Source organism: Bombina bombina, chromosome 7 (genome assembly GCF_027579735.1).
Source record: "Bombina bombina isolate aBomBom1 chromosome 7, aBomBom1.pri, whole genome shotgun sequence".
NCBI lineage: Eukaryota > Metazoa > Chordata > Amphibia > Anura > Bombinatoridae > Bombina > Bombina bombina.
In genome coordinates, this window is record NC_069505.1 from 429,758,684 (window position 1) to 429,776,732 (window position 18,049).

General features: G+C 41.6%; 1 protein-coding gene across 1 annotated transcript in view; it reads right to left on the bottom strand.

The window, feature by feature from the left end:
* The window catches only part of MEI1 (meiotic double-stranded break formation protein 1), a 1,068,659-nt gene that overhangs the window by 614,183 nt on the left and 436,427 nt on the right, over nucleotides 1-18,049 (bottom strand). Inside the window, 1 exon segment of the mRNA XM_053689435.1 lies at nucleotides 11,249-11,542. Within this exon segment, the coding sequence (XP_053545410.1) occupies nucleotides 11,249-11,542 (294 nt within the window).

The following is an 18,049-nucleotide window of genomic DNA, read 5'->3' on the forward strand; positions in this document are numbered from 1 at the left end:
AACGACATAAGATAACCCGCCATCTTTGGGGCCTTGTGTGCACTATAGCTACTGTCGGCGGTTTTCCTCATTATCTCCTGCCGCACATAGACTCAGCCTTAAGATATGCTATGGAGCTGCATATTTTGTCCGCGCTAAGTAAACTACTACACTCCCTGGACACCCATCAACAATCACTCATTGCGGAGTTGAGAGGGGCTGTACGCCATAATGGTGTTCCACACATTGCTAAGGGGACTGAGGAAACCTCCAGACCCAGCGCTTCACATAAACCACAATTGAGAGGAGACATGCCTCTGGACCCAGAAGAAACGAGTCTCGTAGATACCCAGAGCTCTGACTCCTTTCCCGCAGACCCAATAGATTGCTATGAGCAGCGCAACCTCCTACAGCCCAAAGACTCTGCAAATGAATATGCACAGCACCACGGGGGACAGATTCATAATCGCTCACCAAGGGCTTATAGGGTAGAAACGAAATTACACCAAGATTTAGCTGTCTCGCATTCTGGAGAGCCAAGCTACATGAATAGTCCTGTCTCTGGTGTGCTTAGTAACGATCCCTACGCAGAACCCTTAGTGCTTATGGTCCGGAATGCTAAGGAGGATCTCCTGACAGAAGAAGCCACACTCCCTAAGGAACTAGGAGCTGTCTTCCGATCAACTACAGATCTAAGTGAAAGAGACAGATCGCTGCATAATAGAGGTGACAGCCAACCTCAAAGTCCCACGACTTATAGGTCCTGGACCCTTCCGACCTGGGTTTGTATCAGTGTACTGTCATCATCCCATAATAGAATTGGTGTCGGCTAAGGGATCAGCTGCATTGATATGTTGCCACTTTTCAAGATGGAACATCCTCGTTCAGTTTTTGACTTATGCTGTGTTTCAGAGAAAAGTTTGCAAAATAGGTTGTGCTGTATGTTGGACTCTGTCATTACCCTAAGTACTCAATTGTATTATGTAAATCCTTCCAGATGGCTCTTTTACACTCTCCCCTCCTGATAAAGTCTGCTATGTTGTTATCCCACTAATAATTAAGGTATTTAATTATACCCTGTTTTCAATTATTTTTAAGGCACATCTTATATCTGCGGTTTTTATTATCTAATCTTGGTCTTTGTTATTTATACCAGGGCATATATTTGCATACAGTACTGTTATATTCTATCCTTATTAGTTCATATGTTAAAGGTTTATTTCACCACATTTACCAGACTACAGGGCTCATAGATATGTTTTATTATATAGCACCATTCCTACTTCAGTTAGCATTGTGATTCCCTTAACACCCCATCTTGCTTTATCTTATGGCTTTTTAAGGGAGGTCTAATAATTGAATAGAATGCATAGGTACTCTCTGAACTATCTGTGGTGTTGTCACACCTAAACTACTTCCATATGCCAATACTGCTATTTGCTATCACTATACGTATGTTACATAAGTTGATATAACCTTCATTTGCCACGAGGTACACTGCATGTCTATTGTATATGTTTAGAGCTGATCTATACTATATTCAGCATGCCATGTATTTTCTTTATGATTAATATCTGCTGTACATTGTTTCATAATAAGAAGCTCTTAGGTTTATTTAGAGGAGCTCCACCTGCAGCGGCCTTAACCCTCTCTATTTTAGCATTCGGGTAAATTGTTTAGGCCAATTATATACTGCATACACTATTATAACTACCAACTTGTTAGGATAACATCTATATACTTCTCCAATATGTAGATATAGCATGTATGTAGTAACTAGGTTTATATAGTGCCCTCTGGGTCGCAAGTACGGACTGTACATAGCAACATGCCTAATGCAATGTCTCTAGTATATTAGTACAGTCTGTATATAATAACAAACCTAACACAGTGCCTCTAGTATATAGGTACAGCTTATACATGGCAATAAATGTAGTGTAGTCCCTTTGGTACATGGGTATAACGTGAGTTTAGTAACAAGTTGAAATTCAGGCAGGTATGTAGACCATGCCATTTGTCGATAATTGCTAGCTCCTGCTATATATATATGTTCTGAAGAGGGATCAGCTGCATTGATACGATTGCTTATGGTTATAATGTGTATTCTCTGTATCCCTCACTAACGTATGTACATTATGTGTTTTATATTCATCTTATTTAAGTGAGACAACTTTAATTCTCCACAGGAGGTTGCTAATTCAATACTCTAACACATATATCGCTATGAGCTTGGGTTTATACAGGGCTTCCATATGGTGAGCCAAGGTATTTCCATAATTTGGTTACCACCCATCCATGCTGTGCCCATATTGGGTTAATGAACATCATCTTCTACAATGGTCGTTTAGAGACAATCCCTATTACTCCTTGATAGCCATGTTATATACATCTTTCGTCTCTATTGGACCCCTCTCCTCCCTTTCCCGCCGGCATTTATTACCGGCGGGTCATACCCCTACTCCTTTTACCCACATCGCCTATAGCTGGCATCTCCCCAGGAGAGGGGTCCATGTAACAGACCTCTACTCCCCATATATATACATTTCTTCCCCTGTACGTATCTGTTATAGGAAACTACCCTTACGTTTACATACCCTACCTTAAGGTAACTCCTAGGGTACATAGTGAATATCCCCACTTAAGTGTACTTGAAAACCCTGAGATTCAACTGCATTTACAAATTCGACCTGCTAACTGGCTCCGCCCTCCACTCTCCCCCTACTCTATTTTGAGCGGCTCTCGCCCGCTGCTTTCCCCTTCCCCATAAAACTATAGCTCTCACTCCTCACTGGCCCCAATCTTATCTGACTGGATATCCCAATTTATTTATATGGCTCTGAGAGGACTATTTTTGTTTATACTGCATATATGTTATACTATTATAAACCTGGAGTCTCGCTATAGATAGCCCAAATTTTGTAATGACATTTGAGATATATAGATATATAATGTTTTTTCTACATGGTTTTATCTGCCATACTCTTCTGCCATACTCTTCTAATTATACTATGTAAACGCTTAATGTTTTTGGGGCATACCCTATATGCTGTATTTGTTTCTGACTTCAATAAAAAATTTTTAAAAAAAAGTAATTGTTAAGAAATGCCTGAAGAAAAATACACAGGTAGTACTCTGAATGGAGCAACAGCACCTTTATTGAGCAACGTTTCGGGGCTCCTGCCCCTTTATCAAGCTAACAAACAAGTGAATGTATCAGACAATTATAGACACAGGTGGCCAATCACAGCATCATAGGGAGGGGTCACTCACAAAGAGATCACACATGACCTCCAATACATCCTTATACACATTATAATTTTGGCCTTTCTCCAAAAAATGTGCTGGTACAGGGAGGATTGATGTTTTCTCATTTCTGAATGTGGATTTGTGTTGGCAAATGCGTTCCCTGACCCTCTGGGTCGTCTCGCCAAATTAATCAACTTAGATTTATGGTCATTGACCAGGCCCCTAGACGCATTGGAGGGGGTGACAGGGTTAAGGACTTATTATACAGAGAGGCTAGATGGATTTGGAAACTAGATACCATGTACCCCAAAGGGTTAAACCGGGAATTTGACTTGCTTCCTTTTATTTAAAGTGTTGCTTTTTTCATGCTCTTTCTATGTGTTTTCTTTTGAAAAGAAATATATTATATTCAATAGATTATATGAAACTAACCAATGCATGTTATTTGTACATTTGTGTGGTAGAATAAGCAACTTGCTGAATTTGTTTTTAACTGGTGATCATTTCACTACATGAGTGTAGGGGTTAAAATGTGTATAAGGATGTATTGGAGGTCTTGTGTGATCTCTTTGTGAGTGACCCCTCCCTATGATGCTGTGATTGGCCACCTGTTTCTATAATTGTCTGATACATTCACTTGTTTGTTAGCTTGATAAAGGGGCAGGAGCCCCGAAACGTTGCTCAATAAAGGTGCTGTTGCTCCATTCAGAGTGCTACCTGTGTATTTTTCTTCATACTATATGCTGGGACTTTGGAAAGGGTGGTCCCCAAGGTATGCACCTACATCTACCTTAAAGTGATTTAAAGGGACATTCCTAAGGAGTGTGTGCTGGTCCTGTGACTTTTCCACTGTTAAGAAATGCCTGCCAGATGGGATTGATGTACATGCAGACCTTACACATACCCCTGCCTGTGTGGTCAATAATAAAAGAGATATTACTCAATCCCAGTAGGTATGTTGATGAACCCATAGCAAGTAGAGCAAAAAGAGTAGTTGGGACAATGGCGCTGATGTTGTGGCTTTGTCAACCATGAAGCTACCACAATACTAAGGACATGAGTACCAGGTATCATACTTGATCTAAGCCTAGAAGTCACTGAACAGGGTTTGAATGTGAAGGTGGCTTCTAGAATGCAGGAACGGTCCGATCTATGACCCAAGCGGCTGGCCGCATCCGCCCAGGCCACAAACAGTCTCTCCTCCGTTGCTGTTACAGTCTCAGGTGAAATGGCGGTATGGCAAAGGATCCCCGATATCTGCATGTCCTTATCGGCTCCCTGAGGTTTCTTGTGTGCATCTCAAGTCAGCAGCGATCCGTCATGGACCGGCTTAGCCATGCGGGAAAAGGGCTGTGAGTAGCTGTGTGGTTTTACACTGTCTGCGTTAGCCACCATATTGCGCTCTATAGAATCTCTCTCCCCAAGTTCCCTGTACTCCTCTTCAGTTGGATCCAGCGAACTTGTATGTTTAGCGCTGGAGCATGAGCCATATCTTTTTCAAAGGGGTTAACAATCGCTGCCCTCAGACTCCCGGACAAGGAGGTAAACTGTTCCTCTATCTTGTGAGTGAGCTGTTTCAGAAGCATCACTATTTCTGTCGCCATATTTGCATACAATAGCTGGTTCTCAGATGTCAGAGTTGTCTGTGAAAAAGGAGTGTATTCAGAGCTGTTTAGTGTGTTACACTCAGCTGACGGTGAGGCTCATATACGGTCTGACTTCTAACCGGGGGAACAGGGTTTGAGATATAGGCCGCCGCCTGCAGTTTCAGTCGATTTGGAGCTTCTAAAATCTGGTTCACAGTAAAAAATAAGATATCAGTAGACTCCGGATCTTCTATTCAATGTATACCTTCAATTATACTGTTAGATCAACTGGTTTGCTTATGTTTGGCCGTCATTTAGATCAGGATACAGTCGGAGCTACTGGAATCCGTGACTGAGCATGACGACGGCTTAGCCACGCCCCCCATTTAAGTAACATTTAACATTTACTGTCTCCCTATAGAAGGGAAATCATGTATTAGAGTAAGATGCTTGATGCAACAACGACACTCCCAACAGACACACTACATTACTTGATAACATTGGTGTCATGCCAACTACAAAGGCTTGACCCCTTTATACGTTAAAATGTAGATCGCATATCCCTTTAAACATAAATAAAGATAGTGCTGTATATTCTTAGATGCAGCTACTGATAGACGCTGGCTTCCATACATAAAACTTATTTAAATGTTATTTATTTAAGCAGCAGTGCTATACCTGCACAATTTCCCTTACAAGATACTCAGTACTGCCGATATATACTCCGCTCCGTTCTCGGTCCGAGAATGAGGCGGAGTCAGGCAAAAACCCTCAGAAAGCATAATGGTGGCGGTCTGCTTCAGAGAAGGAGGCGGGATCAAAAGGGCAGCAGGAAAGAGAAGCGCAATGACTTTACTTCGCGCCCGCTTTAAACAATAAAATACTGCTCATTATTCTTGAGGAAATGAAACTAGCTCTATAGTATTGGCGCCAAATTAAGGGCGCTTAAAACACCCCGCTAAGCCCAAATAGACTGGAGGGCATATATGTGAGGAGGGTACTCACGCCTGTGCACTTAAAACATAATATCTCATTATGAAATAACATAATTTATGCTTACCTGATAAATTTATTTCTCTTGTAGTGTAGTCAGTCCACGGGTCATCCATTACTTATGGGATTATATCTCTTCCCCAACAGGAAGTTGCAAGAGGATCACCCAAGCAGAGCTGCTATATAGCTCCTCCCCTCACATGTCATATCCAGTCATTCGACCGAAACAAGACGAGAAAGGAGAAGCCATAGGGTGCAGTGGTGACTGGAGTTTAATTAAAAATTTTGAACTGCCGTAAAAGACAGGGCGGGCCGTGGACTGACTACACTACAAGAGAAATAAATTTATCAGGTAAGCATAAATTATGTTTTCTCTTGTTAAGTGTAGTCAGTCCACGGGTCATCCATTACTTATGGGATACCAATACCAAAGCTAAAAGTACACGGATGATGGGAGGGACAAGGCAGGATCTTTAAACGGAAGGAACCACTGCTTGTAGAACCTTTCTCCCAAAAACAGCCTCCGAAGAAGCAAAAGTGTCAAATTTGTAAAATTTTGAAAAAGTGTGAAGTGAAGACCAAGTTGCAGCCTTGCAAATCTGTTCAACAGAGGCCTCATTTTTAAAGGCCCAGGTGGAAGCCACAGCTCTAGTAGAATGAGCTGTAATCCTTTCAGGAGGCTGCTGTCCAGCAGTCTCATAGGCTAAACGTATTATGCTACGAAGCCAAAAAGAGAGAGAGGTAGCCGAAGCTTTTTGACCTCTCCTCTGTCCAGAGTAAACGACAAACAGGGAAGAAGTTTGACGAAAATCTTTAGTTGCCTGCAAATAGAACTTCAGGGCACGGACTACGTCCAGATTATGCAAAAGTCGTTCCTTCTTAGAAGAAGGGTTAGGACACAATGATGGAACAACAATTTCTTGATTGATATTCCTGTTAGAAACTACCTTAGGTAAGAACCCGGGTTTAGTACGCAGAACTACCTTGTCTGAATGAAAAATCAGATAAGGAGAATCACAATGCAAGGCGGATAACTCAGAGACTCTTCGAGCCGAGGAAATAGCCATCAAAAACAGAACTTTCCAAGATAACAGCTTGATATCAACGGAATGAAGGGGTTCAAACGGAACACCTTGCAGAACGTTAAGAACTAAGTTTAAGCTCCACGGCGGAGCAACAGTCTTAAACACAGGCTTAATCCTAGCCAAAGCCTGACAAAAAGCCTGAACGTCTGGAACTTCTGCCAGACGTTTGTGCAGAAGAATAGACAGAGCAGAAATCTGTCCTTTTAACAAACTAGCGGATAAGCCCTTTTCTAAACCCTCTTGTAGAAAAGACAATATCCTAGGAATCCTAACCTTACTCCATGAGTAACTCTTGGATTCGCACCAATACAAATATTTACGCCATATCTTATGGTAAATTCTTCTGGTAACAGGTTTCCTAGCCTGTATTAAGGTATCAATAACCGACTCCGAGAAGCCACGCTTTGATAGAATCAAGCGTTCAATCTCCATGCAGTCAGCCTCAGAGAAATTAGATTTGGATGATTGAAAGGACCCTGAATTAGAAGGTCCTGCCTCAGAGGCAGAGACCATGGTGGACAGGACGACATGTCCACTAGGTCTGCATACCAGGTCCTGCGTGGCCACGCAGGCGCTATCAGAATCACTGATGCTCTCTCCTGTTTGATCTTGGCAATCAGTCGAGGAAGCATCGGAAATGGTGGAAACACATAAGCCATGTTGAAGACCCAAGGGGCTGTCAGAGCATCTATCAGCACCGCTCCCGGGTCCCTGGACCTGGATCCGTAGCAAGGAAGCTTGGCGTTCTGGCGAGACGCCATGAGATCCAGATCTGGTTTGCCCCAACGATGAAGCAGTTGAGCGAAGACCTCCGGATGAAGTTCCCATTCCCCTGGATGAAAAGTCTGGCGACTTAGAAAATCCGCCTCCCAGTTCTCCACGCCTGGGATGTAGATTGCTGACAGGTGGCAAGAGTGAGACTCTGCCCAGCAAATTATTTTTGAGACTTCCATCATTGCTAGGGAACTCCTGGTTCCCCCTTGATGATTGATGTAAGCCACAGTCGTGATGTTGTCCGACTGAAATCTGATGAACCTCAGAGTTGCTAACTGAGGCCAAGCTAGAAGAGCATTGAATATTGCTCTTAACTCCAGAATATTTATTGGGAGGAGTTTCTCCTCCTGAGTCCATGATCCCTGAGCCTTCAGGGAATTCCAGACTGCGCCCCAACCTAGAAGGCTGGCGTCTGTTGTTACAATCGTCCAATCTGGCCTGCGAAAGGTCATCCCTTTGGACAGGTGGGGCCGAGAAAACCACCATAGAAGAGAATCTCTGGTCTCTTGATCCAGATTTAGTAGAGGGGACAAATCTGAATAATCCCCATTCCACTGACTTAGCATGCACAATTGCAGCGGTCTGAGATGCAGTCGCGCAAATGGTACTATGTCCATTGCCGCTACCATTAAGCCGATTACTTCCATGCACTGAGCTACTGACGGGTGTGGAATGGAATGAAGGGCACGGCAAGCATTTAGAAGTTTTGATAACCTGGCCTCTGTCAGGTAAATTTCCTAGAAAAATACTTCAGTGTGCACACACTCATCAGCCTAATACCAGTCGCTACCACTGCATTTAAGGCTGAACTTACATTACATTGGTATTAGCAGTATTTTCTCAGTCAATTCCATTCCTTAGAAAAATAATTTACTGCACATACCTCGTTTGCAGGGGGGCCCTGCATGCTATTCCCCTTTTCTGAAGTTACCTCACTCCTCAGAATGAATGAGAACAGCCAGTGGATCTTAGTTACGTCTGCTAAGATCATAGAAAACGCAGGCAGATTCTTCTTCTAATGCTGCCTGAGAACAAACGACACACTCCGGTGCCATTTAAAATAACAAACTTTTGATTGAAGAAATAAACTAAGTTTAAAAACATCACAGACCTCTCACAACGACCTATCTTTAGTTAGGTTGCAAGAGAATGACTGGATATGACATGTGAGGGGAGGAGCTATATAGCAGCTCTGCTTGGGTGATCCTCTTGCAACTTCCTGTTGGGGAAGAGATATAATCCCATAAGTAATGGATGACCCGTGGACTGACTACACTTAACAAGAGAAAAAAGAACTAGTGCTGGGGAAAATTAATAAAAATGAGTCCCATAGAGATTTAATTCCTTCTTTAAAAGAATAACCTCTAACTCTCCCTTCACATGCAAAATGTGCCTGCCTACTGCCAATAATCCATAATAAAGGATAATGTGTCCAAGTGCAGATTACCTTGTAAGTAGGATCTTTAACCCCATCAGTGCCAGTTTCCTATCCCAGAAGTTAAAAGGCACTTACCTGCACATTCAGCTGTCCAGCAGGAGGACAGCTTACCCGGCATGAGAGGATGCTGCTCCTCATGACAGAAAGATCATGAGACCCGTGACAGAAAGATCAGAGCAAACCTGCTCAAGCTTTCAATATAGGGGCAGCAACATGTTAGAAAAACAAAGTGAGGTCCACCTCACAAGTTTCTAACTGCTTTAAAACCACCACTGCCCTACTGAAGGGACTAACGTGGAGTACAGCTAAGCACAGCTTGTGATGGAAGATCAGGGCAATCCTGCCCTGGTATCAAAACAAAAAAATCTTGATAGAAGAATCTTTACCAGACACCAAATTACTTCACATCCTCCTTGCACGAGAGGCAAAGAGAATGAATGGGGGTTGTGGGTAGGGAAGTGATACTTAACAGATCTGCTGTGGTGCTCTTTGCCTCCTCCTGCTGGCCAGGAGTGATATTCCCAACAGTAATTGAAGATGATCCATGGACTCACCGTGTCATTAGAAAGAAATATGTATTTATATATATATTTTAAATATATATCTATACCTTTATATCTTAATGAATATATACATATATATACAGTATATATATATATATATTGTAAAAACATTGGAATTTCAAGTATTTCTATTCAAAACACAATTAAAATGATGCATGTTTTAAGGTAATTGACTGGAAAGGGCGAAAAAGTGTGTGTTTATATGTATGTATGTATATATATATATATATATATATATATGTATATATATATATATATATATATATACAGTGTATATATATATATCTATATATATATGCTCCCTCCAGTGTATGTCCCTCCCAAGACTGCTTGACATTTTATTGTATGAAGAATATATGTATACAAAATATATGTAATCAATTCATTTACAAATATATACAAGATATATATATATATATACTGTATATATAATTTATATATGCCTTGTACTTGAATTGATTAAACATATGTTTTCACAGATGTTTGGAATAGATTGGTCTTCATAATAATGATCATTTCATTTCATTTTCATAATAATGACTCATTCACCATTGATGGTTGCACAGCTGGGTATACTTTAACTATGTGTTTACTTCCTTTGTGGGTGAAGCTACCTGTGGGGTGGGGCTTTATTTTAAGGGGTGGGGTCTAGCGCCCCACTACCTTGAAAATTTACCAGCCGCCACTGTAGATTTCTAGATCTTATAATCAGAGCAAGCATTTTGTTATCTGGCAAGAGTTTGTTACAAACCTTTAGACTAAAATCAGATGTTTACTAAGTTGACCAGTTCTCCAAGACACCATTTAAAGGGACATGAAACCCATATGTTTTCTTTCATGATTTAGAAAGAGCATGCAATTTTAAATAACTTTCCAATTTACATCTAATATCTCATTTTCTTCATTCTTTTGATATCCTTTGTTGAAAATCATATCTAAATATGCTCAGTAGCTGCTGATTGGTGGTTGCACATAGATACCTCATGTGATTGGCTCACCCATATGCATTGCTATTTCTTCAACAAAGGATATCTAAAGAATAAAGGCGTATACTAGCCACTGCCTCACCAGCCTCTGACGTCACTGCACGTCACTGCTACTTCAGGTCTCAAGTCGCTCTACATATTTTAGAGCAGTTTCAGCTTTCACTCGAGCGCAAACTATTACTTTCAACTTCTAGTACCAACACAAGTTAGCCCTGTCATGATATCCATTGAAAGTATCAGCTGCACTGGAGCAAATTCGGGCACGCTAACTCATTTATGGTTAACGCGCTTTACTATAGACTAATCTAGCCCAAAATGTTTAATTGTAAAGTGCAGAATTACTACCTAACAACATACACAGGACCCAAATCTTAGGTGACAGAAACTTGTAGAATCTAAGTGATGGACATTGGCTGCACACTGACAAAAATAAAGAGACCATTGGCCAGACAAATCTATATAAAAGATGTTGGTTACTCGCTACGTGTTACAGACTATCTCTTGAAGACTCTAGTGGTCTTGTCCTTTTCTATAAACATATCAGAAAATTTGTTTGCTCTCTTTAACCAGAAACATTGCTCTGTAGCTAAAAACGTACCAATAAAATAAGCATTGAGTTAGGATTACTGCGCAGAATATGTAGCATTGGTAGTAAGGTACAGTAATTAGTGGTAATTGGTCCAGTTAGACATGAAGCTCCAGGTGACAGCCCACCCTCACTAACGTGGCTGCAATCTTCATTGGAGACCCACAGCTCAGAGATCCTGTGGCCAAACCCATCCATGAGCTGGGGATAACAGAAGAAGAACTGAAGAAAGAGGGGGTGGTGAAAGTAGATAACTTGTATGTCAGGAAACGTTTCTAGAATCCTACAAATTCCACTCAGAGACGCCTAAAATTAAAAAAAAAAAAAGTAATGATTCTGTTTCACAACTGATGTAATTTTTTTAATTCTACAACACCACTTCAACACACTTCAGATTTTCCCTCTAACATGGATTGGTTAATTATGCAACATTTCAATAGAGACACCTGTAGCTCCTAAACATTTTGCAGTGTTGAGGTTGTGACGTTTTAGCAGTCAATTCATTCTTATAAATCTGCAACTTTAAATCAGTATTTGATGTTTTTTCTTTAAAGGGACACTGTACCCAAAAATTTTCTTTTATAATTCAGAAAGAGCATGCAATTTTAAACAACTTTCTAATTTACTCCTATTATCAATTTTTCTTCGTTCTCTTGCTATCATTATTTGAAAAAGAAGGCATCTAAGCTTTTTTTTGGTTTCAGTACTCTGGACAGCACTTTTTTATTGGTGGATGAATTTATCCACCAATCAGCAAGGACAACCCAGGTTGTTCACCAAAAATGGGCCGGCATCTAAACTTACATTCTTGCATTTCAAATAAAGATACCAAGAGAAAGAAGAAAATTTGATAATAGGAGTAAATTAGAAAGTTGCTTAAAATTGCATGCTCAATCTGAATCACGAAAGAAAATTTTTGGGTACAGTGTCCCTTTAATTATCTATTAAAGATCTATTAATTAAAATGCTTTGTAGAAAAAAATATCTTATTTTTAGAAAAAACAATAAATATGAATATACATAAAAAACAAAATTTATGCTTACCTGATAAATTTCTTTCTCTTGTGGTGTATCCAGTCCACGGGTTCATCCATTACTTGTGGGATATTCTCCTTCCCAACAGGAAGTTGCAAAGAGGACACCCACAGCAGAGCTGTCTATATAGCTCCTCCCCTAACCCCCACCTCCGGTCATTCGACCGAAGACAAGTAAGAAAAAGGAGAAACTATAGGGTGCAGTGGTGACTGTAGTTTTAAAAATAAAAACACCTGCCTTAAAGTGACAGGGCGGGCCGTGCACTGGATACACCACAAGAGAAAGAAATTTATCAGGTAAGCATAAATTTTGTTTTCTTTTGTAAGGTGTATCCAGTCCACGGGTTCATCTATTACTTGTGGGATACCAATACCAAAGCTTTAGGACACGGATGAAGGGAGGGACAAGGCAGGAACTTAAACGGAAGGCACCACTGCCTGTAAGACCTTTCTCCCAAAAATAGCCTCCGAGGAAGCAAAAGTATAAAATTTGTAGAATTTAGAAAAAGTATGAAGCGAAGACCAAGTCGCCGCCTTACAAATCTGTTCAACAGAGGCCTCATGTTTAAAAGCCCAAGTGGAAGCTACCGCTCTAGTAGAATGAGCTGTAATTCTTTCCGGAGGCTGCTGGCCAGCAGTCTCATAAGCAAACCGGATTATGCTTCTCAGCCAAAAAGAAAGAGAAGTTGCCGAAGCCTTTTGGCCTCTCCTCCTACCAGAGTAGACAACAAACAATGCAGATGTTTGACAAAAATCCTTAGTAGCTTGCAAATAAAACTTTAATGCACGAACCACGTCAAGATTGTGTAACAGACGTTCCTTCTTTGATGAAGGATTAGGACACAGTGACGGTACAACAATTTCCTGATTGATATTCTTATTAGATACTACCTTAGGAAGAAACCCAGGTTTGGTACGCAAAACTACCTTATCTGCATGGAAGATCAGATAAGGGGAATCACACTGTAAGGCAGATAGCTCTGAAACTCTTCGAGCCGAAGAGATAGCTACTAAGAACAGAACTTTCTAAGATAAAAGCTTGATATCTATAAAATGCAAAGGTTCAAACTGAACCCCTTGAAGAACTTTAAGAACTAAATTTAAACTCCATGGCGGAGCAACAGGTTTAAACACAGGCTTGATTCTAACTAAAGCCTGACAAAACGCCTGAACGTCAGGAACATCTGCCAGACGCTTGTGCAAAAGAATAGACAGAGCAGAAATCTGTCCCTTTAAGGAACTAGCTGACAATCCCTTTTCCAATCCTTCATGGAGAAAGGATAAAATCCTAGGAATCCTGACCTTACTCCATGAGTAACCCTTGGATTCACACCAATGAAGATATTTACACCATATCTTATGATAGATTTTCCTGGTGACAGGCTTACGAGCCTGAATCAAGGTATCAATGACCGACTCTGAGAAACCACGTTTTGATAAAATCAAGCGTTCAATCTCCAAGCAGTCAGACACAGAGAAATTAGGTATGGATGTTTGAATGGACCTTGGAGTAGAAGGTCCTGCCTCAGCGGCAGAGTCCATGGTGGAAAGGATGACATGTCCACCAGATCTGCATACCAGGTCCTGCGTGGCCATGCAGGTGCTATCAAAATCACCAAAGCTCTCTCCTGTTTGATCTTGGCAATTAGACGAGGGAGGAGAGGAAATGGTGGAAACACATAAGCCAGGCTGAAGGACCAGGGCACTGCTAGAGCATCTATCAGTGCTGCCTGGGGATCCCTTGACCTGGACCCGTAACAAGGAAGCTTGGCGTTCTGACGAGACCAGTTCTGGTTTGCCCCATAGTTGAATCAGTTGGGCAAATACCTCCGGATGGAGCTCCCACTCCCCCGGATGAAAGGTCTGCCGACTTAGAAAGTCCGCCTCCCAGTTCTCTACTCCTGGGATATGGATAGCTGAGAGATGGCAAGAGTGAACCTCTGCCCATAGAATTATCTTGGAAACCGCCCTCATTGCCAGCGGACTCCTTGTTCTCCCCTGATGGTTGATATAGGCTACAGTCGTGATATTGTCCGACTGAAATCTGATGAATCTGACCGCAGCTAGTTGAGGCCAAGCCTGAAGAGCATTGAATATCGCTCTTAGTTCCAGAATGTTTATCGGAAGGAGGGCTTCCTCCTGAGTCCACGAACCCTGAGCCTTCAGGGAGTTCCAGACCGCGCCCCAGCCCAGAAGGCTGGCATCTGTCGTCACTATAGTCCACTCTGGCCTGCGGAAACTCATTCCCCTGGACAGATGGACCCGAGATAACCACCAGAGAAGAGAATCCCTGGTCTCTTGATCCAGATTTAGCAGAGGAGACAAATCTGTGTAGTCCCCATTCCACTGATTGAGCATGCAAAGTTGCAGTGGTCTGAGATGTAGGCGGGCAAACGGAACTATGTCCATTGCCTCTACCATTAGGCCGATCATTTCCATACACTGAGCCACTGACAGCCGAGAAGTGGAATGAAGAGCACGGCAGGAAGTTAGAAGCTTTGATATCCTGACCTCTGTCAGAAAATTTTTCATTTCTACTGAATCTATCAGAGTTCCTAGGAAGGAAACTCTTGTGAGAGGTGAAAGAGAACTCTTTTCTCTGTTCACTTTCCACCCGTGAGACCTCAGAAAGGCCAGAACAATGTCCATATGGGACTTGGCGATTTGAAAAGTCGACGCCTGGATTAGAATGTCTTCTAGGTAAGGAGCCACCGCTATGCCCCGCGGCCTTAGAACCGCCAGAAGGGACCTTAGAACTTTCGTAAAGATTCTTGGCGCCGTGGCTAACCCGAAGGGAAGAGCCACAAACTGGTAATGCCTGTCTAGGAAGGCGAACCTGAGGAACTGATGATGATCTCTGTGAATCGGAATGTGGAGATAAGCATCCTTTAAGTCCACGGTAGTCATATATTGACCCTCCTGGATCATAGGGAGGATGGTTCGGATTGTCTCCATCTTGAAGGATGGGACCCTGAGAAATTTGTTTAGGATCTTGAGATCCAAGATTGGTCTGAAAGTTCCCTCCTTTTTGGTAACTATAAACAGGTTTGAATAGAAACCCTGCCCCTGTTCCTCCCTTGGAACTGGGTGGATCACTCCCATAACCAGCAGGTCTTGAACGCAACGTAAGAATGCCTCTCTCTTTATCTGGTTTGCAGATAATTGTGAGAGATGAAATCTCCCCTTTGGAGATGAACCTTTGAATTCCAGAAGATATCCCTGGGAAACAATCTCTAGTGCCCAGGGATCCTGGACGTCTCTTTCCCAAGCCTGGGCGAAGAGAGAGAGTCTGCCCTCGACTAGATCCGGTCCCGGATCGGGGGCTACTCCTTCATGCTGTCTTAGAGGCAGCAGCAGGTTTTTTGGCCTGCTTCCCCTTGTTCCAAGCCTGGTTAGGTCTCCAGACTGGTTTGGACTGGGCGAAATTTCCCTCTTGTTTTGCATTAGAGGAAGCTGAAGCTGCGCCACTCTTGAAGTTTCGAAAGGAACGAAAATTATTCTGTTTGGTCCTTAATTTATTGGACCTATCCTGAGGAAGGGCGTGACCTTTTCCTCCGGTAATATCAGAGATGATCTCCTTCAGGCCAGGCCCGAATAGGGTCTGTCCTTTGAAGGGGATGTTAAGAAGCTTAGACTTTGAAGTAACATCTGCTGACCAGGACTTAAGCCATAGCGCCCTATGAGCCAGAATGGCAAAACCTGAATTCTTAGCCATTAGCTTGGTTAAGTGAAAAACAGCGTCAGAAATAAAGGAATTAGCTAACTTAAGAGCTTTAATCCAGTCTAAAATATCATCTAATGAGGTCTCCACCTGTAGAGCCTCCTCAAGAGACTCGACCAAAAAGCCGCTGCAGCAGTAACTGGAGCAATGCATGCAAGAGGCTGGAGAATAAAACCCTGATGTATAAAAATTTTCTTAAGGAGACCCTCCAATTTTTTATCCATAGGATCTAGGAAAGCACAACTGTAGTCGACAGGGATAGTTGTACGCTTAGCTAGGGTAGAAACAGCTCCCTCCACCTTAGGGACCGTCTGCCACGAGTCCCGTATGGCGACATCTATGGGAAACATCTTTTTAAAAGCAGGAAGAGGAGAGAATGGCACACCTGGTCTATCCCATTCCTTAGTAATAATTTCCGAAAACCTCTTAGGGACTGGAAAAACATCAGTGTAAACAGGCACTGCAAAGTATTTGTCCATTTTACACAATTTCTCTGGAAATACAATGGGGTCACAGTCATCCAGAGTCGCTAAAACCTCCCTGAGTAATAAGCGGAGGTGATCGAGCTTAAATTTAAATGCTGTCATTTCAGAATCGGACTGAAGTAAAGCCTTCCCTGAATCTGAAATGTCACCCTCAGATAGAAACTCCTTGCACCGGCTTCGGAGCCTAGTGAGGGTATATCGGACACAGCTATTAAAGCGTCAGAAAGCTCTGTATTCGTTCTAGCCCCAGAGCTGTCTCGCTTTCCTTGTAAACCTGGCAGTTTGGACAATACCTCTGTGAGGGTAGAATTCATAACTGCCGCCATGTCCTGTAAGGCAAAAGAATTAGACGCGCTAGATGTACTTGGCGTCACTTGGGCGGGAGTTATAGGTTCTGACACATGGGGAGAGCTAGATGGCATAATCTCCCTTTTTTCAGTGAGAATTCTCTGGTGATAAATCTTTAAAAGCCGTAATATGGTCTTTATAGTTTATAGATACTTCAGTACATTTGGTACACATTATAAGAGGGGGTTCCACAATGGCTTCTAAACATATTGAACAAGGAGTTTCCTCTATGTCAGACATGTTTAAAAGACTAGTAATGACACCAGCAAGCTTGGAAAACACTTTAATAAATGTGAAACAGCAATTAAACAAAAATGGTACTGTGCCTTTAAGAGAAAAAAAATAGCACTTAACCCCTTAGTGATCAGAGCACTTTTCCATTTTCTGTCCGTTTGGGACCAAGGCTATTTTTACATTTTTGCGGTGTTTGTGTTTAGCTGTAATTTTCTTCTTACTCATTTACTGTACCCACACATATTATATACCGTTTTTCTCGCCATTAAATGGACTTTCTAAATATACCATTATTTTCATCATATCTTATAATTTACTATAAAAAAAATGATAAAATATGAGGAAAAATTGAAAAAAAACATACTTTTTCTAACTTTGACCCCCAAAATCTGTTACATATCTAAAACCACCAAAAAACACCCATGCTAAATAGTTTCTAAATTTTGTCCTGAGTTTAGAAATACCCAATGTTTACATGTTCTTTGCTTTTTTTGCAAGTTATAGGGCCATAAATACAAGTAGCACTTTGCTATTTCCAAACCATTTTTTTCCAAAATTAGCGCTAGTTACATTAGAACACTGATATCTTTCAGGAATCCCTGAATATCCCTTGACATGTATATATTTTTTTTTAGTAGACATCCCAAAGTATTGATCTAGGCCAATTTTGGTATATTTCATACCACCATTTCACCGCCAAATGCGATCAAATACAAAAAATTGTTCACTTTTTCACAAATTTTTTCACAAACTTTAGGTTTCTCACTGAAATCATTTACAAACAGCTTGTGCAATTATGGCATAAATGGTTGTAAATTCTTCTCTGGGATCCCCTTTGTTCAGAAATAGCACACATATATGGCTTTGGCGTTGCTTTTTGGTAATTAGAAGGCCGCTAAATGCCACTGCGCACCACAAGTGTATCATGCCCAGCAGTTAAGGGGTTAATTAGGGAGCTTTTAGGGAGCTTGTAGGGTTAATTTTAGCTTTA